The sequence below is a fragment of the Oncorhynchus keta genome, unplaced genomic scaffold, assembly GCF_023373465.1.
Source record: "Oncorhynchus keta strain PuntledgeMale-10-30-2019 unplaced genomic scaffold, Oket_V2 Un_contig_28473_pilon_pilon, whole genome shotgun sequence".
Taxonomy (NCBI): Eukaryota; Metazoa; Chordata; class Actinopteri; order Salmoniformes; family Salmonidae; genus Oncorhynchus; species Oncorhynchus keta.
The window spans coordinates 1-27645 of record NW_026286055.1 but is presented as its reverse complement, the minus strand read 5'-3'; the positions used below and the strand labels follow the sequence as shown (position 1 = coordinate 27645).

Below are 27645 nucleotides of genomic sequence, written 5' to 3'. Positions count from 1 at the left end.
GAGCTTTACGGTAAACCAGCCTAGACCCTAATGAAAGAGCTTTACAGTAACCCAGCCTAAACCCTAATGGAAGAGCTTTACGGTAACCCAGCCTAGACCCTAATGAAAGAGCTTTACAGTAACCCGGCCTAGACCCTAATGGAAGAGCTTTACAGTAACCCAGCCGAGACCCTAATGGAAGAGATTTACAGTAACCCAGCCTAGACCCTAAATAAAGAGCTTTACAGTAACCCAGCCTAGACCCTAATGGAAGAGCTTTACGGTAAACCAGCCTAGACCCTAATGGAAGAGCTTTACAGTAAACCAGCCTAGACCCTAATGGAAGAGATTTACAGTAACCCAGCCTAGACCCTAAATAAAGAGTTTTACAGTAACCCGGCCTAGACCCTAATGGAAGAGCTTTACAGTAACCCAGCCGAGACCCTAATGGAAGAGATTTACAGTAACCCAGCCTAGACCCTAATGAAAGAGCTTTACAGTAACCCGGCCTAGACCCTAATGAAAGAGCTTTACAGTAACCCAGCCTAGACCCTAATGGAAGAGCTTTACAGTAACCCAGCCTAGACCCTAATGGAAGAGCTTTACAGTAACCCAGCCTAGACCCTAATGAAAGAGCTTTACAGTAACCCAGCCTAGACCAAGAGCAAGCAAAGCAGAAGCCAGACCACAGTGGCTGAAAGGCGTAGTGAGGTGCGTAGTGAGGTGCGTAGTGAGGTGCGTAGTGAGGTGCGTAGTGAGGTGCGTCAGAGAAGTCAGGAGAGCAAAGACTGTGTTCCAACGGAGTAGTTTAATTATACAAATCACAGTGAACAAAAACAATAAATAAATACAACGGGGACGAAACCCTTCGCACACCAGACATAACGTGCACAAACTCTTACAATCAACAATACCGGACAAGGACATGGGGTGGGGGGACAGAGGGTTAAATACACAACATGTAATTGATGGAATTGAAACCAGGTGTGAGGGAAGACAAGACAAAACAAATGGAAAATCAAAAAGGTGGATCGGCGATGGCTAGAAGGCCGGTGATGTCGAACGCCGCCCGAACTAGGAGAGACCGACTTCGGCGGAAGTCGTGACAGTGGCGCCGTATACAACTGACGTACAACACATTTGGCACAACGGTTGGGATGCCAGTTGTATCAGAGTTTTTCTGCACAGAAATAAACTACACAAGCGTGTGGAGACACCGCTCAATGGATCTGCAACACACTCTTCATTGCATCACAAAAAAACAAATCAGATCACAACCATTGTGTCCAATGTGTTGTAGATCAGTTGGCAGAACCTGAGTGTGAACGGGGCCAAAACTACAAAACACAAACCTAAGCTGTGACTGAGTGGAACCGACAGTGAAACTGAGACTCGGGGCTAACGGACAGCTGAATAATTTTGCACGCCCAATTTTTCAGTTTTTGATTTGTTAAAAAAGTTTGAAATATCCAATAAATGTCGTTCCACTTCATGATTGTGTCCCACTTGTTTTTGATTCTTCACAAAAAAATACAGTTTTATATCTTTATGTTTGAAGCCTGAAATGTGGCAAAAGGTTGCAAAGTTCAAGGGGGCCGAATACTTTCGCAAGGCACTGTACATACATACATACATACATACATACATACATACATACATACATAGTTGTAGTACTATATAGATACATAGATATTCTACATATTCTACATACACAAGCCATCAGTGTGTTCCTAAGAGTTAAATACACAACTCTTAATACTATATTTGAAAGGGCTGTTCCTCTGAAATCTTCATTCACCATGATTCCCTGGGGTCTTCCTTCAGTTATCCCCATTTTAAAAAGACCACTCTGGCTATTTGTGAACCGTTTCCCACTGAGAAACGACAGCGCCAGTGGAAATACATTCAGGTTAATGCAGTTTACAGATTTACCCACTTCCTCGTTTGATTTCAGCCCTCCGGGTGTTTCTGCCCGATTAGATACAATCTGACACCAACCATCCATTCCCGTCGTTAAAAAAAAAACGCTTAACCGCAGCTCGTTGCCGTGGTAACGAGCCACCTCGTGAAAAAATTACCAGTTGCAAGAACAGTGCAGTGAATGTATCCGGTGACCGAGTAGAAGTTGTTGCCGTGGTAACGAGCCACCTCTTGGGGGGAAAAAAAAATAAAAATACAAAATGGCTTCCAGAAGAGAACAGCAGCAACTGTGTGTAACTGTAGCAACCGGTCCCTTCGGGTGTTCCAACCAGAGACAGGCCCCTTTTCACACCTCCGTCCATCTGTCCATCAACCCATCCCATTAAATTACTAAGTTGCTCTACAAATGAAGTTGTATTGAATTGAATTGAATTGAATTGAATTCCTTCATTTATCCATTTCCTATTTTTCCCCCTGAGTCCATTTTGAAAAATGGCTGCCACTGTCTCTTCCACCACTAGTTGGTCACACGTTGATCCTTAAGGACAGGAACGGGGGAAGAGACAAGGTCCAAGACAAACTATTATACACATTAAAACATTCCAGCTTCTTTGTATTTTTCACCCCGTCACAACACCTCTCTCCTTTCTCGTCCTGTCACAACATCTCTCTCCTTTCTCGTCCTGTCACAACATCTCTCTCCTTTCTCGTCCTGTCACAACATCTCTCTCCTTTCTCGTCCTGTCACAACATCTCTCTCCTTTCTCGTCCTGTCACAACATCTCTCTCCTTTCTCGTCCTGTCACAACATCTCTCTCCTTTCTCGTCCTGTCACAACATCTCTCTCCTTTCTCGTCCTGTCACAACATCTCTCTCCTTTCTCGTCCTGTCACAACACCTCTCTCCTTTCTCGTCCTGTCACAACATCTCTCTCCTTTCTCGTCCTGTCACAACATCTCTCTCCTTTCTCGTCCTGTCACAACATCTCTCTCCTTTCTCGTCCTGTCACAACATCTCTCTCCTTTCTCGTCCTGTCACAACACCTCTCTCCTTTCTCGTCCTGTCACACGTCGATACGTGCCGAGAGGAAGGGAGAGAAGAAGAAGTCGAAGGCGAACTTGACGGAGTTGAGGGTGGTCCGTCTCCAGTCTCTCTCCATCTTCACCTGCAGAGAGGAAAGTACAGAGACACATGGTCCTCGGTAAGGCAGTTGCAACAGGAGCTTGCCAAAGCTAGGATAGTGGGTTTGATTCCCGGGGGCCTCCCATGTGTAAAATGTATGCGAGCATGACTAAGTGTCTCCCGGATAGAATTATCTGCTAAATGGGACTATATGTTACCTGTCTGGCAGCGGTCAGAAGGGAGGAGTCACAGTCCAGACAGTAGATGGCCTTCAGCTCGAAGGACGGGACCTGGCCCCCCAGACGACCCTCCAACGTAGTGCTGAACTCCACCAGGCTGCCGGGCTGCAGGCGCAGCAACACCTAGACAACACCAACAGCTTCATCATTTAGGATAATCATAATAGCAGCAACACCTAGACACCACCAACAGCTTCATAATTTAGGATAATAATTTTGGCCTTTTAGCAAATGCATGCATACATTTTACATTCGGGAGACCCCAGTTTTTTAAATAGGTTATTAATAATTTTAATGTAAAGTTATTTAATGAGAACACCGAGATAACAACAGAGTTGTGTATTTAGAGTGTAAGGACAGTGAGGGTTATGCACTATGAAAAGGCCAAACTCTGTCAATACATGGCTTTGGACAACAGCAATAGGTTAATAATGATCATCGTTAGAACAGGGTTCTATGAGTACCTAAAGGAACAGGGTTCTGTGAGTACCTAAAGGAACAGGGTTCTGTGAGTACCTAAAGGAACAGGGTTCTGTGAGTACCTAAAGGAACAGGGTTCTGTGAGTACCTAAAGGAACAGGGTTCTGTGAGTACCTAAAGGAAAAGGGTTCTGTGAGTACCTAAAGGAACAGGGTTCTATGAGTACCTAAAGGAACAGGGTTCTGTGAGTACCTAAAGGAACAGGGTTCTATGAGTACCTAAAGGAACAGGGTTCTGTGAGTACCTAAAGGAACAGGGTTCTGTGAGTACCTAAAGGAACAGGGTTCTGTGAGTACCTAAAGGAACAGGGTTCTATGAGTACCTAAAGGAACAGGGTTCTGTGAGTACCTAAAGGAACAGGGTTCTGTGAGTACCTAAAGGAACAGGGTTCTGTGAGTACCTAAAGGAACAGGGTTCTGTGAGTACCTAAAGGAACAGGGTTCTGTGAGTACCTAAAGGAACAGGGTTCTGTGAGTACCTAAAGGAACAGGGTTCTGTGAGTACCTAAAGGAACAGGGCTCTGTGAGTACCTAAAGGAAAAGGGTTATGTGAGTACCTAAAGGAACAGGGTTTACCTGTCTGAACTCGTGACTGGCCACCAGTTTGATGTCTCTGGCCCGGTCCTCTGGAATCCCGTCTTCCTCGGGCATCCCCACGCCCACCTCAAATCAAATCAAAATTTGATTAACGTACATAAAAATATATATATTTTTAAAAATCACACTTTACATTAAAACAATAAAATGAAAAAAGTTTAAAAAAAGTAAAAGTGGAAAAATAACAGATCATAAAACAGAGAGTATATCTACAACTAAATTACTAAAGTTACTAACTAAACTGAATAAAGGCCCCGGACCCTTGGGGCCCAGCAGGTAGAACAGAGTATATCTACAACTATTACTGGTCCCATGGGGCCCAGCAGGTAGAACAGAGTATATCTACAACTATTACTGGTCCCTTGGGGCCCAGAGGGTAGAACAGAGTATATCTACAACTATTACTGGTCCCTTGGGGCTCAGCGGGTAGAACAGAGTATATCTACAACTATTACTGGTCCCTTGGGGCCCAGGGGGTAGAACAGAGTATATCTACAACTGTTACTGGTCCGTTGGGGCCCAGGGGGTAGAACAGAGTATATCTACAACTATTACTGGTCCCATGGGGCCCAGCGGGTAGAACAGAGTATATCTACAACTATTACTGGTCCCTTGGGGCCCAGAGGGTAGAACAGAGTATATCTACAACTATTACTGGTCCGTTGGGGCCCAGCGGGTAGAACAGAGTATATCTACAACTATTACTGGTCCCATGGGGCCCAGCGGGTAGAACAGAGTATATCTACAACTATTACTGGTCCCTTGGGGCCCAGCGGGTAGAACAGAGTATATCTACAACTATTACTGGTCCCTTGGGGCCCAGCGGGTAGAACAGAGTATATCTACAACTATTACTGGTCCCTTGGGGCCCAGCGGGTAGAACAGAGTATATCTACAACTATTACTGGTCCCTTGGGGCCCAGCGGGTAGAACAGAGTATATCTACAACTATTACTGGTCCCTTGGGGCCCAGCGGGTAGAACAGAGTATATCTACAACTATTACTGGTCCCTTGGGGCCCAGCAGGTAGAACAGAGTATATCTACAACTATTACTGGTCCGTTGGGGCCCAGCGGGTAGAACAGAGTATATCTACAACTATTACTGGTCCCTTGGGGCCCAGCGGGTAGAACAGAGTATATCTACAACTATTACTGGTCCCTTGGGGCCCAGCAGGTAGAACAGAGTATATCTACAACTATTACTGGTCCCTTGGGGCCCAGAGGGTAGAACAGAGTATATCTACAACTATTACTGGTCCCTCGGGGCCCAGCGGGTAGAACAGAGTATATCTACAACTATTACTGGTCCCATGGGGCCCAGCGGGTAGAACAGAGTATATCTACAACTATTACTGGTCCCTTGGGGCCCAGAGGGTAGAACAGAGTATATCTACAACTATTACTGGTCCGTTGGGGCCCAGCGGGTAGAACAGAGTATATCTACAACTATTACTGGTCCCTTGGGGCCCAGCGGGTAGAACAGAGTATATCTACAACTATTACTGGTCCCTTGGGGCCCAGCGGGTAGAACAGAGTATATCTACAACTATTACTGGTCCCTCGGGGCCCAGCGGGTAGAACAGAGTATATCTACAACTATTACTGGTCCCATGGGGCCCAGCGGGTAGAACAGAGTATATCTACAACTATTACTGGTCCCTTGGGGCTCAGCGGGTAGAACAGAGTATATCTACAACTATTACTGGTCCCGTGGGGCCCAGAGGGTAGAACAGAGTATATCTACAACTATTACTGGTCCCATGGGGCTCAGCGGGTAGAACAGAGTATATCTACAACTATTACTGGTCCCTTGGGGCCCAGAGGGTAGAACAGAGTATATCTACAACTATTACTGGTCCGTTGGGGCCCAGCGGGTAGAACAGAGTATATCTACAACTATTACTGGTCCCATGGGGCCCAGCGGGTAGAACAGAGTATATCTACAACTATTACTGGTCCCTCGGGGCCCAGCGGGTAGAACAGAGTATATCTACAACTATTACTGGTCCCATGGGGCCCAGCGGGTAGAACAGAGTATATCTACAACTATTACTGGTCCCTTGGGATCCAGCGGGTAGAACATGAAGCTTGCAACACCAGGAAGTGAGTTTGAATCCGGCGGGTGACCAGTACGAAAAAGGACGAAAACAATATACACTAAGTCGCTCCGGCAAAGAGCGTCTGTTAAATGACTAAAAATGTCAATGTAAAAGCCAGGCTAAAAAACGTAAACGTTGCCTGTATCTCTTACCTCCAACACATAGCTGTCGTATCGCTTCACGTGACACGTGTGTTTGGCCAAAGCCTTAATCACACACAGCTCCTCCTCTTCCTGCTGCCGGAGGAGGACGGCCGTCGGCACGGCAACGCCAAGCACCGTGGCGTTGGCGTAGTCGGCGGCGGTGAGGTTAGCATTAGCGACGGTTGCCGTGGCGTCGGGGGTGTTGGAGTCTGCCGTTGAGGATGTGGAGGCGTTGGTGGAGTTGTTCCGCAGCGGGTCACATTTAGGATAGGTCTCTCCGTAAAGACAGCGTAACCAATCTCCCATGAACACCGGAAGCAGGTTGATGACGGACTGGGCTCCGTTCTCAGTTTCCGCTACGCGCACCTGCCTGAACCTCCCGGTCCACGTCACCTGGAAATGATTTTAAAATAAAAAAATTAAAAAGGTTTTGTTGAAAATGGCACAATATCCCCTTTACATACAGTATAGCTGGTGTCAGAGTGTTTAAGTGATGTACCTGGTGTCAGAGTGTACCTGGTGTCAGAGTGTACCTGGTGTCAGAGTGTACCTGGTGTCAGAGTGTACCTGGTGTCAGAGTGTACCTGGTGTCAGAGTGTACCTGGTGTCAGAGTGTACCTGGTGTCAGAGTGCACCTGGTGTCAGAGTGTACCTGGTGTCAGAGTGTACCTGGTGTCAGAGTGTACCTGGTGTCAGAGTGTTTAAGTAATGTACCTGGTGTCCGAGTGTTTAAGTTATGTACCTGGTGTCAGAGTGTACCTGGTGTCAGAGTGTACCTGGTGTCAGAGTGTACCTGGTGTCAGTGTTTAAGTGATGTACCTGGTGTCAGAGTGTTTAAGTAATGTACCTGGTGTCAGAGTGTACCTGGTGTCAGTGTTTAAGTGATGTACCTGGTGTCAGAGTGTACCTGGTGTCAGAGTGTTTAAGTAATGTACCTGGTGTCAGAGTGTACCTGGTGTCAGAGTGTACCTGGTGTCAGAGTGTTTAAGTGATGTACCTGGTGTCAGAGTGTACCTGGTGTCAGAGTGTACCTGGTGTCAGAGTGTACCTGGTGTCAGAGTGTACCTGGTGTCAGAGTGTACCTGGTGTCAGTGTTTAAGTGATGTACCTGGTGTCAGAGTGTACCTGGTGTCAGAGTGTACCTGGTGTCAGAGTGTACCTGGTGTCAGAGTGTTTAAGTGATGTACCTGGTGTCAGAGTGTACCTGGTGTCAGAGTGTACCTGGTGTCAGAGTGTACCTGGTGTCAGTGTTTAAGTGATGTACCTGGTGTCAGAGTGTACCTGGTGTCAGAGTGTACCTGGTGTCAGAGTGTACCTGGTGTCAGAGTGTACCTGGTGTCAGAGTGTTTAAGTAATGTACCTGGTGTCAGAGTGCACCTGGTGTCAGTGTTTAAGTGATGTACCTGGTGTCAGAGTGTACCTGGTGTCAGAGTGTACCTGGTGTCAGAGTGTTTAAGTAATGTACCTGGTGTCAGAGTGCACCTGGTGTCAGTGTTTAAGTTATGTACCTGGTGTCAGAGTGTACCTGGTGTCAGAGTGTACCTGGTGTCAGAGTGCACCTGGTGTCAGTGTGTACCTGGTGTCAGAGTGTACCTGGTGTCAGAGTGTACCTGGTGTCAGAGTGTTTAAGTGATGTACCTGGTGTCCGTCCAGGTGTGTACAGAAGATCTGTGTCTGAGCCACACCTTTCACCTTCCAGGCAGGAGGACCACACAGCTGCCCGTACTGTCTCCAGGTCAACGTAGAGTTATACCCCTAAACATCAACATTGCATTTCATTCAATACAACTAAAGGTTAAATACAATTACATCAAATATGTAACTAAATCAAATACGACAAATTAAATATGACATTTAATTAACTACTTATGGCTGGGGGCAGTATTGAGTAGCTTGGATGAATAAGGTGCCCAGAGGTGCCCAGAGTAAACAGTTGCTAATATATGCATAGTATTAGTATATGTGGATAGAAAACACTCTGAAGTTTCTAAAACTGTTTGAATGATGTCTGTGATTATAACAGAACTCATATGGCAGGCAAAAACCAGAGAAAAAATCCAACCAGGAAGTGGGAAATCTGAGAAAAAAATCCAACCAGGAAGTGGGAAATCTGAGAAAAAATCCAACCAGGAAGTGGGAAATCTGAGGTTGGTCAATTTTCAATTCAGCCCCTATTGAAGATACAGTGGGATATTGGTCATGTTGCACTTCCTAAGGCTTCCACTAGATGTCAACAGTCTTTAGAACCTTGTTTGAGGCTTCTATTGTAAAGGAGGGGCTCATAAGGGCTGTTTGAGTCAGTGGTCTGCCATGAGCTGGTCACGCGCATTCACAATTTATTTTAGATTTTTTTTTAACCTTTATTTAACTAGGCAAGTCAGTTAAGAACAAATTCTTATTTTCAATGATGGCCTAGGAACAGCGGGTTAACTTCCTGTTCAGGGCACATGAGAGGTAGCTCGTGCTCCATTTCTTTTCTGAAGACAAAGGAATTCTCCGGTTGGAACATTATTGAAGATTTATGTTAAAAACATTCTAAAGATTGATTCTATACTTTGTTTGACATGTTTCTACGGACTGTAATGGAACTCTTTTGACATTTTGTCTGCTCCTAGTGAACGCGCTTTGTGACTTTGTATTTGTTTACCAAACGTGCTAACAAGAGTAGCTAATTGGACATAAACGATGGACATTATCGAACAAATCAAACATTTATTGTGGAACTGGGATTCCTGGGAGTGCATTCTGATGAAGATCAAACAAAATTGTAGACCTACACCAGGCTGGGAAGACTGAATCAGCTTGGTTTGAAGAAATAAACTGTGGGAGCAATTATTAGGAAATGGAAGACATACAAGACCACTGATAATCGCCCTCGATCTGTGGCTCCACGTAAGATCACACCCCGTGGGGTCAAAATGATCACAAGAACAGTGAGCAAAAATCCCAGTGACCTGCAGAGAGCTGGGACCAAAGTAACAAAGCCTACCATCAGTAACACACTACGCCGCCAGGGACTCAAATCCTGCAGTGCCAGACGTGTCCCCCTGCTTAAGCCAGTACATGTCCAGGCCCATCTGAAGTTTGCTAGAGAGCATTTGGATGATCCAGAAAAAGATTGGGAGAATGTCATATGGTCAGATGAAACCAAAATATAACTTTTTGGTAATTTTTGTCTTATTTTGTCTGTCATAGTTGAAGTGTACCGATGATGAAAATTACAGGCCTCTCTCATCTTTTTAAGTGGGAGAACTTGCACAATTGGTGGCTGACTAAATACTTTTTGCTCTACTGTACATGTATTGTGTAACATGAAGTCCTATGAGTGTCATCTGATGAAGATCATCAAAGGTTAGTGATCAATTCCATCTCTATTTCTGATTTTTGTGACTCCACTCTTTGGCTGGAAAAGTGGCTGTGTTTTTCTGTGACATAGCTCTGACCATCCCATCCAGTACAAAGCCAAGTACAGCCCCAGTTACGGTCCCATCCAGTACAAAGCCAAGTACAGCCCCAGTTACGGTCCCATCCAGTACAAAGCCAAGTACAGCCCCAGTTACCATCCCATCCAGTACAAAGCCAAGTACAGCCCCAGTTACCATCCCATCCAGTACAAAGCCAAGTACAGCCCCAGTTACCATCCCATCCAGTACAAAGCCAAGTACAGCCCCAGTTACCATCCAGTACAAAGCCAAGTACAGCCCCAGTTACCATCCAGTACAAAGCCAAGTACAGCCCCAGTTAGGGTCATACATTGTGATACATTCACATAACTGCAATAGAATGAGCTCCCACATTATTGGGGACTGTTACACATGTTACTGTCCCAACACTTTTGTTGTTTTGTCTCTGTACTCCAGCACTTTGGATTTGAAATTATACAATGACTAAGAGGTCAAAGTGCATATACTGTCAGATTTAATTTAAGGGTGAACAGTTTCCAAATTACAGTAATTTTTGCACATAGTCTCCCCCATTTTAGGGGAACAAAAGCATTGGGAAAATGCACTTATATGTGTATTAATGTAGTACAAAGTGTAGTATTGGGAAAATGCATTATATGTGTATTAATGTAGTACAAAGTGTAGTATTTGCTCCCATCTTCCTAGCACGTAATGACTACATCAAGCTTGTGACTCCACAAAACGTGTTGGATACATTTGCAGTTTGTTTTTTTAGTTGTGTTTCAGATTATTTAGTGCCCGATAAAAATGTATGGTAAATAATTTATGGTAAATAATGTTGGTGCTACCATGGTTACGGAGAGTCCTAAATGATTTGTGAATAATGTTGGTGCTACCATGGTTACGCAGAGTCCTAAATGATTTGTGAATAATGTTGATGCTACCATGGTTACGGAGAGTCCTAAATGATTTGTGAATAATGTTGATGCTACCATGGTTACGCAGAGTCCTAAATGATTTGTGAATAATGTTGGTGCTACCATGGTTACGGAGAGTCCTAAATGATTTGTGAATAATGTTGATGCTACCATGGTTACGGAGAGTCCTAATACAATTTGTGAATAATGTCGATGCTACCATGGTTACGGAGAGTCCTACATGATTTGTGAATAATGTTGGTGCTACTATGGTTACTGAGAGTCCTAAATGATTTGTGAATAATGTTGATGCTACCATGGTTACGGAGAGTCCTAAATGATTTGTGAATAATGTTGGTGCTACCATGGTTACGGAAAGTCCTAAATGATTTGTGAATAATGTTGATGCTACCATGGTTACGGAGAGTCCTAAATGATTTGTGAATAATGTTGATGCTACCATGGTTACGCAGAGTCCTAAATGATTTGTGAATAATGTTGATGCTACCATGGTTACGGAGAGTCCTAAATGATTTGTGAATAATGTTGATGCTACCATGGTTACGCAGAGTCCTAAATGATTTGTGAATAATGTTGATGCTACCATGGTTACACAAATATCCTATCCCCCCTAAAATGCTAACCTCTCCAGTAATGGTGAGAGGTTAGCATGTTTTGGGGGTAGGATATTTGTGTCTGTAACTTTCTCATCGTTATTCACGATTTATTCATGATTATCTGAGATCATGGATGCGTCCACATTCATGTAGACGGTTTGGAAACATAGTCTATTCTCATGTACAATAAAAGTGACTCCAAAATGACACAATACATTATTCACCATTCATTTCTATTGGGCACTAAATCATCTGAAACACAACTAAAAACAAACATCAAATGTATCCAACAAGTTTGTAGAGTCACAAGTTGGGGCGGCAGCGTAGCCTAGTGGTTAGAGCGTTGGACTAGTAACCGGAAGGTTGCGAGTTCAAACCCCCGAGCTGACAAGGTACAAATCTGTCGTTCTGCTCCTGAAAAGGCAGTTAACCCACTGTTCCTAGGCCGTCATTGAAAATAAGAATATGTTCTTAACTGACTTGCCTGGTAAAATTAAAATTAAAAAGTTCTAGCAATATGGGACCAAATACTACACTTTTTACTACTTAAAATACACATAAGTGAATTTATCACAATACTTTTGGTCTCCTAAAAATGGGGCGGACTTTGTACAAATAGTGCTGTAATTTCTAAACGTTTCACCCGATATGGATGAAAAATACCGTTGAATTAAAGCTGACAGTCTGACCTTTAACCTTGAAATAATATTAGCATATTTCAAATCTGAAGTGCTGGAGTACAGAGTCAGAAAAATCTAAAATGTGTCACTGTTCCAATACTTTTAGAGCTCACTTTATGTCTTGCTCCCCCCCCCCCACATTTTATGTATTTTTAAATTACTGTATTATTTATTTGCACACAAGGAAATACAAAACAATGTGATGAGGGGTTGTAAAAAAAGACAAGAGAAAAGTGAAAACCCAAAGGGATTCATAAGGCACCTCCCCCTTTGGAATATTCATAGAATTAACCCGTCTCCCCCTTCTTCCTCTTTACCTGCAGTCCCTCAGAGTGGTACACGTACATCCAGAAGAACAGCATCACCATGGTGACGCAGCACAGGATGAGCTTGACGGCGCCGCGTTGAGACATGGAGTGGAACACGTCCATGAGAGACAGGCTGAAGCGCGTCCACAGCCTCAGTGTCACCGGCACCGCACACACAGCCAGCGTCACAATCATCTGACAGAACAACACATAGTGGTGTTATAGTGGTGTTATAGTGGTGTTATAGTGGTGTTATAGTGGTGTTATAGTGGTGTTATAGTGGTGTTATAGTGGTGTTATAGTGGTGTTATAGTGGTATTATAGTGGTGTTATAGTGGTATTATAGTGGTGTTATAGTGGTGTTATAGTGGTGTTATAGTGGTGTTATAGTGGTGTTATAGTGGTGTTATAGTGGTGTTATAGTGGTGTTATAGTGGTATTATAGTGGTGTTATAGTGGTGTCATAGTGGTATTATAGAGGCACCGCACACACAGCCAGCGTCACAATCATCTGACAGAACAACACATAGTGGTGTTATAGTGGTGTTATAGTGGTGTCATAGTGGTATTACAGTGGTGTTATAGTGGTGTTATAATGGTGTTATAGTGGTGTTATAGTGGTGTTATAGTGGTGTTATAGTGGTGTTATAGTGGTGTTATAGTGGTGTTATAGTGGTGTTATAATGGTGTTATAGTGGTGTTATAGTGGTGTTATAGTGGTGTTATAGTGGTGTTATAGTGGTGTTATAGTGGTATTATAGTGGTGTTATAATGGTGTTATAGTGGTGTTATAGTGGTGTTATAGTGGTATTATAGTGGTGTTATAGTGGTGTTATAGTGGTATTATAGTGGTGTTATAGTGGTGTTATAGTGGTGTTATAATGGTGTTATAGTGGTGTTATAGTGGTGATATAGTGGTGCTATAGTGGTGTTATAGTGGTATTATAGTGGTATTATAGTGGTATTATAGTGGTATTATAGTGGTGTTATAGTGGTGTTATAGTGGTATTATAGTGGTGTTATAGTGGTGTTATAGTGGTGTTACAGTGGTGTTATAGTGGTGTTATAGTGGTGTTATAGTGGTATTATAGTGGTATTATAGTGGTGTTATAGTGGTGTTATAGTGGTGTTATAGTGGTGTTATAGTGGTGTTATAGTGGTGTTATAGTGGTGTTATAGTGGTATTATAGTGATATTATAGTGGTATTATAGTGATATTATAGTGGTATTATAGTGGTATTATAGTGGTATTATAATGATATTAGTGGTATTATAGTGGTATTATAGTGGTATTATAGTGGTATTATAGTGGTATTATAGTGGTATTATAGTGGTGTTATAGTGGTGTTATAGTGGTGTTATAGTGGTGTTATAGTGGTGTTATAGTGGTGTTATAGTGGTGTTATAGTGGTATTATAGTGGTGTTATAGTGGTGTTATAGTGGTATTATAGTGGTGTTATAGTGGTGTTACAGTGGTGTTATAGTGGTGTTATAGTGGTGTTATAGTGGTGTTATAGTGGTGTTATAGTGGTGTTATAATGGTGTTATAGTGGTGTTATAGTGGTGTTATAGTGGTGTTATAGTGGTGTTATAGTGGTGTTATAGTGGTGTTATAGTGGTGTTATAGTGGTGTTATAGTGGTGTTATAGTGGTGTTATAGTGGTGTTATAGTGGTGTTATAGTGGTGTTATAGTGGTGATAGTGGTATTATAGTGGTATTATAGTGGTGTTATAGTGGTGTTATAGTGGTGTTATAGTGGTGTTATAGTGGTGTTATAGTGGTGTTATAGTGGTATTATAGTGGTGTTATAGTGGTGTTATAGTGGTGTTATAGTGGTGATAGTGGTATTATAGTGATATTATAGTGGTATTATAGTGATATTATAGTGGTATTATAGTGGTATTATAGTGGTATTATAATGATATTAGTGGTATTATAGTGGTATTATAGTGGTATTATAGTGATATTATAGTGGTATTATAGTGGTATTATAGTGGTATTATAATGATATTATAGTGGTATTATAGTGATATTATAGTGGTATTATAATGATATTAGTGGTATTATAGTGACATTGTGATATTATAGTGGTATTATAGTGGTATTATAGTGGTATCATAGTGGCATTATAGTGGTATTATAGTGGTATTATAGTGGTATTATAGTGGTGTCATAGTGACATTGTGGTATTATAGTGGCATTCGTGACATTGTGGTATTATAGTGGTATTACAGTGGTATTATAGTGGTATTACAGTGGTATTATAGTGGTATTATAGTGACATTGTGGTATTATAGTGGTATTATAGTGGTATTATAGTGGTATTATAGTGGTATTATAGTGGTATTATAGTGACATTGTGGTATTATAGTGGTGTTATAGTGGTATTATAGTGACATTGTGGTGTTATAGTGGTATTATAGTGGTGTTATAGTGGTATTATAGTGACATTGTGGTATTATAGTGGTATTATAGTGGTATTATAGTGACATTGTGGTGTTATAGTGGTATTATAGTGGTGTTATAGTGGTATTATAGTGGTATTATAGTGGTATTATAGTGGTATTATAGTGTGTTGATTTGTGTATTTTGTAAACTGACCTCACTAAATGAAACAAATGCAAATGGACAATAAAGTTATGGTATCGCCATGGGAACACAACAATAAGTTATGGTATCGCCATGGGAACACAACAATAAGTGATGGTATCGCCATGGGAACACAACAATAAGTTATGGTATCGCCATGGGAACACAACAATAAGTTATGGTATCGCCGTGGGAACACAACAATAAGTTATGGTATCGCCATGGGAACACAACAATAAGTTATGGTATCGCCGTGGGAACACAACAATAAGTTATGGTATCGCCATGGGAACACAACAGAAACAATCCCCATCGTGTTTTTAAACTGTATGTACTGCGTGCATGTCTCTTTAAAACTGCCGACCAATCATCACCTTGGTGAGCTCCAGCTCCAGGAACCATTTGACCAGCTGGATGAGGACCATGGCGGCCAGCCCCACGGCCAGCACGGGCAAGGCAAACAGGAACAGGAAGTAGCCAACGCAGGTCCGGATGAGCCCCACGGGAGAAGAGTTTTGGAGCAGCACCACAGAGAACTCACACCACAGGAAGCAGACCAAGTAGGGGACCAGGAAACAGTAGGTCCCACGGAAACCACGCTGCCTAGCCATACTGGGGGAGGAGAGGGGGGAGAGGGGAGGAGAGGAGAGGGGGGTGTAGGGATGGTGAGGAGAGGAGAGGAGAGGGAGGAGAGAGGGGGGATGAGAAACCAACATGTTACAGTGAAGCTGCAAACAGCATATTTTGGCCTGGATGACTTAGGCTTTTCAGCGACAACATTCTAACGGAAAATGACTTCGCTACTCTTCCTATATGGAGTAGAAAGCTCACATGGGAACCTTGCCCTCGTCGAACACACATCAGATGTGACTCCATGTATCTATTTTCCACTTAGCAGACATTCAGGAGAGACTTCCAGGAGCAGGTAGGGATGCCTTGCCCAAGGGCACATCGACAGATTTTTCAACTTGTCAGCTCAGGGATTCGATCCAGCTACCTTTTGGTTGATGGACCAAGAGTCCAGCCGCTAGGCTAACTAACGCCATATTCCATTGTGCTCACCTGTAGAACAGGAAGTAGAGGTAGAGGTACTGACCTGTAGAACAGGAAGTAGAGGTACTGAACTGTAGAGTAGGAAGTAGAGGTACTGAACTCTAGAGTAGGAAGTAGAGGTAGAGGTACTGAACTGTAGAGTAGGAAGTAGAGGTAGAGGTACTGACCTGAAGAACAGGAAGTAGAGGTACTGACCTGAAGAACAGGACGTAGAGGTAGAGGTACTGACCTGTAGAACAGGAAGTAGAGGTAGAGGTACTGACCTGTAGAACAGGAAGTAGAGGTAGAGGTACTGACCTGTAGAACAGGAAGTAGAGGTACTGACCTGAAGAACAGGAAGTAGAGGTAGAGGTACTGACCTGTAGAACAGGAAGTAGAGGTAGAGGTACTGACCTGTAGAACAGGAAGTAGAGGTAGAGGTACTGACCTGTAGAACAGGAAGTAGAGGTAGAGGTACTGACCTGTAGAACAGGAAGTAGAGGTAGAGGTACTGACCTGTAGAACAGGAAGTAGAGGTAGAGGTACTGACCTGTAGAACAGGAAGTAGAGGTAGAGGTACTGACCTGTAGAACAGGAAGTAGAGGTAGAGGTACTGACCTGTAGAACAGGAAGTAGAGGTAGAGGTACTGACCTGTAGAACAGGTAGTAGAGGTAGAGGTACTGACCTAAAGAACAGGTAGTAGAGGTAGAGGTCTAGCAGGCAGGGCAGACTGATCTTCATCACCACTGAGTCCCCTAGTGGCAGGGTAGTGAAGGTGTGGCTCAGCATCCTCAGCAGAACAGCACTCTGGGGCAGGAGACTGGTCAGTGAACACAAAGACGTTGCCACCTACAGACAGAACCAGACATCGGACCAGCAGTAATATGTGTTATAATATATATGGTCTCTGGTCGAAAGTAGTGCACTATATAGGGAATAGGGCTCTGGTCTAAACTAGTGCACTATATAGGGAATACGGTGCTATAGGGCTCTGGTCTAAACTAGTGCACTATATAGGGAATAGGGCTCTGGTCTAAACTAGTGCACTATATAGGGAATAGGGCTCTGGTCTAAACTAGTGCACTATATAGGGAATAGGGCTCTGGTCACTAGTAGTGCACTATATAGGGAATAGTGCTCTGGTCTAAACTAGTGCACTATATAGGGAATAGTGTTATAATATATATGGTCTCTGGTCGAAAGTAGTGCACTATATAGGGAATAGGGCTCTGGTCTAAACTAGTGCACTATATAGGGAATACGGTGCTATATGGCTCTGGTCTAAACTAGTGCACTATATAGGGAATAGGGCTCTGGTCTAAACTAGTGCACTATATAGGGAATAGGGCTCTGGTCTAAACTAGTGCACTATATAGGGAATAGGGCTCTGGTCACTAGTAGTGCACTATATAGGGAATAGGGCTCTGGTCTAAACTAGTGCACTATATAGGGAATAGGGCTCTGGTCTAAACTAGTGCACTATATAGGGAATACGGTGCTATAGGGCTCTGGTCTAAACTAGTGCACTATATAGGGAATAGGGCTCTGGTCTAAACTAGTGCACTATATAGGGAATAGGGCTCTGGTCACTAGTAGTGCACTATATAGGGAATAGGGCTCTGGTCTAAACTAGTGCACTATATAGGGAATAGGGCTCTGGTCACTAGTAGTTCACTATATAGGGATTTGGGCTCTGGTTTAAAGTAGTGCACTATATAGGGAATACGGTGCTATAGGGCTCTGGTCTAAAGTAGTGCACTATATAGGGAATAGGGCTCTGGTCACTAGTAGTTCACTATATAGGGAATAGGGCTCTGGTCACTAGTAGTTCATTATATAGGGAATAGGGCTCTGGTCTAAAGTAGTGCACTATATAGGGAATAGGACTCTGGTCACTAGTATATAGGGATTAGAGTGCCTATATAGGGAATAGGACTCTGGTCACTAGTAGTGCACTATATAGGGAATAGGGCTCTGGTCTAAAGTAGTGCACTATATAGGGAATAGGGCTCTGGTCTAAAGTAGTGCACTATATAGGAATAGGGTGCCGTTTGGCCTGTGTCTGACCTCAGTGATAAGCGCCCGTTTGGCGTAGGTGGCGCCGGAGGGACTCAGGCTCTTGTAGCTGACCACCGTGAACAAGATGGCTATCGTGGACAGCTCTGAGCAGGGGATCCACCCTATAGCACAGACACACTGGTTATAGACACACTACACACACACCCTATAGCACAGACACACTGGTTATAGACACACTACACAGGGGATCCACCCTATAGCACAGACACACTGGTTATAGACACACTACACACACACCCTATAGCACAGACACACTGGTTATAGACACACTACACACACACCCTATAGCACAGACACACTGGTTATAGACACACTACACAGGGGATCCACCCTATAGCACAGACACACTGGTTATAGACACACTACACACACACACTACACACACACACCCTATAGCACAGACACACTGGTTATAGACACACTACACACACACCCTATAGCACAGACACACTGGTTATAGACACACTACACACACACCCTATAGCACAGACACACTGGTTATAGACACACTACACACACACCCTATAGCACAGACACACTGGTTATAGACACACTACACACACACCCTATAGCACAGACACACTGGTTATAGACACACTACACACACACCCTATAGCACAGACACACTGGTTATAGACACACTACACACACACCCTATAGCACAGACACACTGGTTATAGACACACTACACACACACCCTATAGCACAGACACACTGGTTATAGACACACTACACACACACCCTATAGCACAGACACACTGGTTATAGACACACTACACACACACCCTATAGCACAGACACACTGGTTATAGACACACTACACACACACCCTATAGCACAGACACACTGGTTATAGACACACTACACACACACCCTATAGCACAGACACACTGGTTATAGACACACTACACACACACCCTATAGCACAGACACACTGGTTATAGACACACTACACACACACACCCTATAGCACAGACACACTGGTTATAGACACACTACACACACACCCTATAGCACAGACACACTGGTTATAGACACACTACACAGGGGATCACACCCTATAGCACAGACACACTGGTTATAGACACACTACACACACACCCTATAGCACAGACACACTGGTTATAGACACACTACACAGGGGATCCACCCTATAGCACAGACACACTGGTTATAGACACACTACACACACACCCTATAGCACAGACACACTGGTTATAGACACACTACACAGGGGATCCACCCTATAGCACAGACACACTGGTTATAGACACACTACACACACACCCTATAGCACAGACACACTGGTTATAGACACACTACACACACACCCTATAGCACAGACACACTGGTTATAGACACACTACACACACACCCTATAGCACAGACACACTGGTGAGCCTCTTATAGACACACTACACACACACCCTATAGCACAGACACACTGGTTATAGACACACTACACACACACCCTATAGCACAGACACACTGGTTATAGACACACTACACACACACCCTATAGCACAGACACACTGGTTATAGACACACTACACACACACCCTATAGCACAGACACACTGGTTATAGACACACTACACACACACCCTATAGCACAGACACACTGGTTATAGACACACTACACACACACCCTATAGCACAGACACACTGGTTATAGACACACTACACACACACCCTATAGCACAGACACACTGGTTATAGACACACTACACAGGGGATCCACCCTATAGCACAGACACACTGGTTATAGACACACTACACACACACCCTATAGCACAGACACACTGGTTATAGACACACTACACACACACCCTATAGCACAGACACACTGGTTATAGACACACTACACACACACCCTATAGCACAGACACACTGGTTATAGACACACTACACACACACCCTATAGCACAGACACACTGGTTATAGACACACTACACACACACCCTATAGCACAGACACACTGGTTATAGACACACTACACACACACCCTATAGCACAGACACACTGGTTATAGACACACTACACACACACCCTATAGCACAGACACACTGGTTATAGACACACTACACACACACCCTATAGCACAGACACACTGGTTATAGACACACTACACACACACCCTATAGCACAGACACACTGGTTATAGACACACTACACACACACCCTATAGCACAGACACACTGGTTATAGACACACTACACACACACCCTATAGCACAGACACACTGGTTATAGACACACTACACACACACCCTATAGCACAGACACACTGGTTATAGACACACTACACACACACCCTATAGCACAGACACACTGGTTATAGACACACTACACACACACCCTATAGCACAGACACACTGGTTATAGACACACTACACACACACCCTATAGCACAGACACACTGGTTATAGACACACTACACACACACCCTATAGCACAGACACACTGGTTATAGACACACTACACACACACCCTATAGCACAGACACACTGGTTATAGACACACTACACAGGGGATCCACCCTATAGCACAGACACACTGGTTATAGACACACTACACACACACCCTATAGCACAGACACACTGGTTATAGACACACTACACACACACCCTATAGCACAGACACACTGGTTATAGACACACTACACACACACTACACACACCCTATAGCACAGACACACTGGTTATAGACACACTACACAGGGGATCCACCCTATAGCACAGACACACTGGTTATAGACACACTACACACACACCCTATAGCACAGACACACTGGTTATAGACACACTACACACACACCCTATAGCACAGACACACTGGTTATAGACACACTACACACACACCCTATAGCACAGACACACTGGTTATAGACACACTACACACACACCCTATAGCACAGACACACTGGTTATAGACACACTACACACACACCCTATAGCACAGACACACTGGTTATAGACACACTACACACACACCCTATAGCACAGACACACTGGTTATAGACACACTACACAGGGGATCCACCCTATAGCACAGACACACTGGTTATAGACACACTACACACACACTACACACACCCTATAGCACAGACACACTGGTTAGCCTCTTATAGACACACTACACACACACCCTATAGCACAGACACACTGGTTATAGACACACTACACACACACCCTATAGCACAGACACACTGGTTATAGACACACTACACACACACCCTATAGCACAGACACACTGGTTATAGACACACTACACAGGGGATCCACCCTATAGCACAGACACACTGGTTATAGACACACTACACACACACCCTATAGCACAGACACACTGGTTATAGACACACTACACACACACCCTATAGCACAGACACACTGGTTATAGACACACTACACAGGGGATCCACCCTATAGCACAGACACACTGGTTATAGACACACTACACACACACCCTATAGCACAGACACACTGGTTATAGACACACTACACACACACCCTATAGCACAGACACACTGGTTATAGACACACTACACAGGGATCCACCCTATAGCACAGACACACTGGTTATGGACACACTACACACACACCCTATAGCACAGACACACTGGTTATAGACACACTACACAGGGATCCACCCTATAGCACAGACACACTGGTTATAGACACACTACACACACACTACACACACCCTATAGCACAGACACACTGGTTATAGACACACTACACACACACCCTATAGCACAGACACACTGGTTATAGACACACTACGCAGGGGATCCACCCTATAGCACAGACACACTGGTTATAGACACACTACACACACACCCTATAGCACAGACACACTGGTTATAGACACACTACGCAGGGGATCCACCCTATAGCACAGACACACTGGTTATAGACACACTACACACACACTACACACACCCTATAGCACAGACACACTGGTTATAGACACACTACACACACACCCTATAGCACAGACACACTGGTTATAGACACACTACGCAGGGGATCCACCCTATAGCACAGACACACTGGTTATAGACACACTACACACACACTACACACACCCTATAGCACAGACACACTGGTTATAGACACACTACACACCCTATAGCACAGACACACTGGTTATAGACACACTACACACACACCCTATAGCACAGACACACTGGTTATAGACACACTACACACACACCCTATAGCACAGACACACTGGTTATAGACACACTACACACACACCCTATAGCACAGACACACTGGTTATAGACACACTACGCAGGGGATCCACCCTATAGCACAGACACACTGGTTATAGACACACTACACACACACCCTATAGCACAGACACACTGGTTATAGACACACTACGCAGGGGATCCACCCTATAGCACAGACACACTGGTTATAGACACACTACACACACACTACACACACCCTATAGCACAGACACACTGGTTATAGACACACTACACACACCCTATAGCACAGACACACTGGTTATAGACACACTACACAGGGGATCCACCCTATAGCACAGACACACTGGTTATAGACACACTACACACACCCTATAGCACAGACACACTGGTTATAGACACACTACACACACACCCTATAGCACAGACACACTGGTTATAGACACACTACACACACACCCTATAGCACAGACACACTGGTTATAGACACACTACACACACACCCTATAGCACAGACACACTGGTTATAGACACACTACACACACACCCTATAGCACAGACACACTGGTTATAGACACACTACACACACACCCTATAGCACAGACACACTGGTTATAGACACACTACACACACACCCTATAGCACAGACACACTGGTTATAGACACACTACACACACACCCTATAGCACAGACACACTGGTTATAGACACACTACACACACACCCTATAGCACAGACACACTGGTTATAGACACACTACACACACACCCTATAGCACAGACACACTGGTTATAGACACACTACACACACACTACACACACCCTATAGCACAGACACACTGGTTACACACACACACACACACACACACACACACACACACCCTATAGCACAGACACACTGGTTATAGACACACTACACACACACTACACACACACACACTACACACACACCCTATAGCACAGACACACTGGTGAGCCTCTTATAGACACACTACACACACACACCCTATAGCACAGACACACTGGTTATAGACACACTACACACACACCCTATAGCACAGACATACTGGTTATAGACACACTACACACACACCCTATAGCACAGACACACTGGTTATAGACACACTACACACACACCCTATAGCACAGACACACTGGTTACACACACACACACACCCTATAGCACAGACACACTGGTTATAGACACACTACACACACACACACACACACCCTATAGCACAGACACACTGGTTACACACACACACACACACTACACACACCCTATAGCACAGACACACTGGTTACACACACACACACACACACACACACCCTATAGCACAGACACACTGGTTATAGACACACTACACACACACCCTATAGCACAGACACACTGGTTATAGACACACTACACACACACCCTATAGCACAGACACACTGGTTATAGACACACTACACACACACACCCTATAGCACAGACACACTGGTTACACACACACACACACACACACACACACACACACCCTATAGCACAGACACACTGGTTATAGACACACTACACACACACCCTATAGCACAGACACACTGGTTATAGACACACTACACACACACCCTATAGCACAGACACACTGGTTACACACACACACACACACACACACCCTATAGCACAGACACACTGGTTACACACACACACACACTACACACACCCTATAGCACAGACACACTGGTTACACACACACACACACTACACACACCCTATAGCACAGACACACTGGTTACACACACACACACACTACACACACCCTATAGCACAGACACACTGGTTACACACACACACACACACCCTATAGCACAGACACACTGGTTACACACACACACACACACACACACACCCTATAGCACAGACACACTGGTTATAGACACACTACACACACACCCTATAGCACAGACACACTGGTTATAGACACACTACACACACACCCTATAGCACAGACACACTGGTTATAGACACACTACACACACACCCTATAGCACAGACACACTGGTTATAGACACACTACACACACACCCTATAGCACAGACACACTGGTTATAGACACACTACACACACACCCTATAGCACAGACACACTGGTTAGCCTCTTATAGACACACTACACACACACCCTATAGCACAGACACACTGGTGAGCCTCTTATAGACACACTACACACACTACACACTACACACACACCCTATAGCACAGACACACTGGTGAGCCTCTTATAGACACACTACACACACACCCTATAGCACAGACACACTGGTGAGCCTCTTATAGACACACTACACACACACCCTATAGCACAGACACACTGGTTAGCCTCTTATAGACACACTACACACACACCCTATAGCACAGACACACTGGTTAGCCTCTTATAGACACACTACACACACACCCTATAGCACAGACACACTGGTGAGCCTCTTATAGACACACTACACACACACCCTATAGCACAGACACACTGGTGAGCCTCTTATAGACACACTACACACACACCCTATAGCACAGACACACTGGTTAGCCTCTTATAGACACACTACACACACACCCTATAGCACAGACACACTGGTGAGCCTCTTATAGACACACTACACACACACCCTATAGCACAGACACACTGGTGAGCCTCTTATAGACACACTACACACACACCCTATAGCACAGACACACTGGTGAGCCTCTTATAGACACACTACACACACACACTACACACACTACACACACACTACACTACACCCTATAGCACAGACACACTGGTGAGCCTCTTATAGACACACTACACACACACCCTATAGCACAGACACACTGGTGAGCCTCTTATAGACACACTACACACACACACTACACACACACCCTATAGCACAGACACACTGGTTAGCCTCTTATAGACACACTACACACACACCCTATAGCACAGACACACTGGTGAGCCTCTTATAGACACACTACACACACACACTACACACACACTACACACACACCCTATAGCACAGACACACTGGTTAGCCTCTTATAGACACACTACACACACACACACACTACACACACACCCTATAGCACAGACACACTGGTTAGCCTCTTATAGACACACTACACACACACCCTATAGCACAGACACACTGGTTAGCCTCTTATAGACACACTACACACACACACACTACACACACACCCTATAGCACAGACACACTGGTTAGCCTCTTATAGACACACTACACACACACCCTATAGCACAGACACACTGGTGAGCCTCTTATAGACACACTACACACACACCCTATAGCACAGACACACTGGTGAGCCTCTTATAGACACACTACACACACACCCTATAGCACAGACACACTGGTGAGCCTCTTAGACACACTACACACACACACACACTACACACACACACACACACACACCCTATAGCACAGACACACTGGTGAGCCTCTTATAGACACACTACACACACACACTACACACACACCCTATAGCACAGACACACTGGTGAGCCTCTTATAGACACACTACACACACACACTACACACACACCCTATATCACAGACACACTGGTGAGCCTCTTATAGACACACTACACACTACACACACACACACACTACACACACTACACACACACTACACACACTACACACACACACCTTTATCAGCGACGGGGAAGGAGAAGACGATGAAGAACACCGATATCAGGAAGTAGAGGTAGGGTTCTAGATTGTTCCAGCCGAAGTTAGACTCTGCTTGCTCCACGTCCAGGCCAGGCTCAAACCTGGTCAGCAGGGTTGTTAGGGCACTGAAGTTCTCCCACGCCTGGAGAGGAGGAGGAGGAAGACAAAGAAGAAGATAAGAGAAGAGTGTAATGTTAGTTTTAAGGAGAGGAGAGGAGAGGAGAGGAGAGGAGAGGAGAGGAGAGGAGAGGAGAGGAGAGGAGAGGAGAGGAAAGGAAAGGAGAGGAGAGGAGAGGAGAGGAGAGGAGAGGAGAGGAGAGGGAGAGGAGAGGAGAGGAGAGGAGAGGAGAGGAGAGGAGAGAGGAGAGGGAGAGGAGAGGAGAGGAGAGGAGAGGAGAGGAGAGGAAAGGAAAGGAAAGGAAAGGAGAGGAGAGGAGAGGAGAGGAGAGGAGAGGAGAGGAGAGGAGAGGAGAGGAGAGGAGAGGAGAGGAAAGGAGAGGAGAGGAAAGGAAAGGAAAGGAGAGGAGAGGAGAGGGTAATGTTAGTTTGAGGAGAGGAGAGGAGAGGGTAATGTTAGTTTGAGGAGAGGAGAGGGTAATGTTAGTTTGAGTAGAGTAGAGTAGAGGGTAATGTTAGTTTGAGGAGAGTAGAGTAGAGTAGAGTAGAGTAGAGTAGAGTAGAGTAGACGAGACGAGACGAGACGAGAGGAGAGGAGAGGAGAGGGTAATGTTAGTTAGAGGAGAGGAGAGGGTAATGTTAGTTAGAGGAGAGGAGAGGGTAATGTTAGTTAGAGGAGAGGAGAGGGTAATGTTAGTTTGAGGAGAGGAGAGGAGAGGGTAATGTTAGTTTGAGTAGAGTAGAGGGTAATGTTAGTTTGAGTAGAGTAGAGTAGAGGGTAATGTTAGTTTGAGGAGAGTAGAGTAGAGTAGAGTAGAGTAGAGTAGAGTAGAGTAGAGTAGACGAGACGAGACGAGACGAGAGGAGAGGAGAGGAGAGGGTAATGTTAGTTAGAGGAGAGGAGAGGAGAGGGTAATGTTAGTTAGAGGAGAGGAGAGGGTAATGTTAGTTAGAGGAGAGGAGAGGGTAATGTTAGTTAGAGGAGAGGAGAGGGTAATGTTAGTTAGAGGAGAGGAGAGGGTAATGTTAGTTAGAGGAGAGGAGAGGGTAATGTTAGTTAGAGGAGAGGAGAGGAGAGGGTAATGTTAGTTTGAGTAGAGTAGAGGGTAATGTTAGTTTGAGTAGAGTAGAGTAGAGGGTAATGTTAGTTTGAGGAGAGGAGAGGAGAGGGTAATGTTAGTTTGAGTAGAGTAGAGTAGAGGGTAATGTTAGTTTGAGGAGAGTAGAGTAGAGGAGACGAGACGAGACGAGAGGAGAGGAGAGGAGAGGAGAGGAGAGGGTAATGTTAGTTAGAGGAGAGGAGAGGGTAATGTTAGTTTGAGGAGAGGAGAGGAGAGGGTAATGTTAGTTTGAGTAGAGTAGAGTAGAGTAGAGGGTAATGTTAGTTTGAGTAGAGT

General features: G+C 44.5%; 1 protein-coding gene across 1 annotated transcript; it reads right to left on the bottom strand.

Moving 5' to 3' along the window:
* Nucleotides 1-771: 771 nt before the first annotated feature.
* On the bottom strand, nucleotides 772-26273 carry LOC127923124 (wolframin-like; the record flags this gene model as incomplete). The annotated part of the gene is made up of 11 exons (XM_052507053.1): nucleotides 772-2768; nucleotides 2943-3064; nucleotides 3240-3383; nucleotides 4316-4402; nucleotides 6590-6973; nucleotides 8219-8335; nucleotides 12516-12701; nucleotides 15472-15709; nucleotides 16816-16979; nucleotides 18198-18310; nucleotides 26108-26273. Coding segments are annotated over 10 exons (1701 nt in total), but the record flags the coding sequence as incomplete, so codon positions are not given.
* Nucleotides 26274-27645: the final 1372 nt, after the last annotated feature.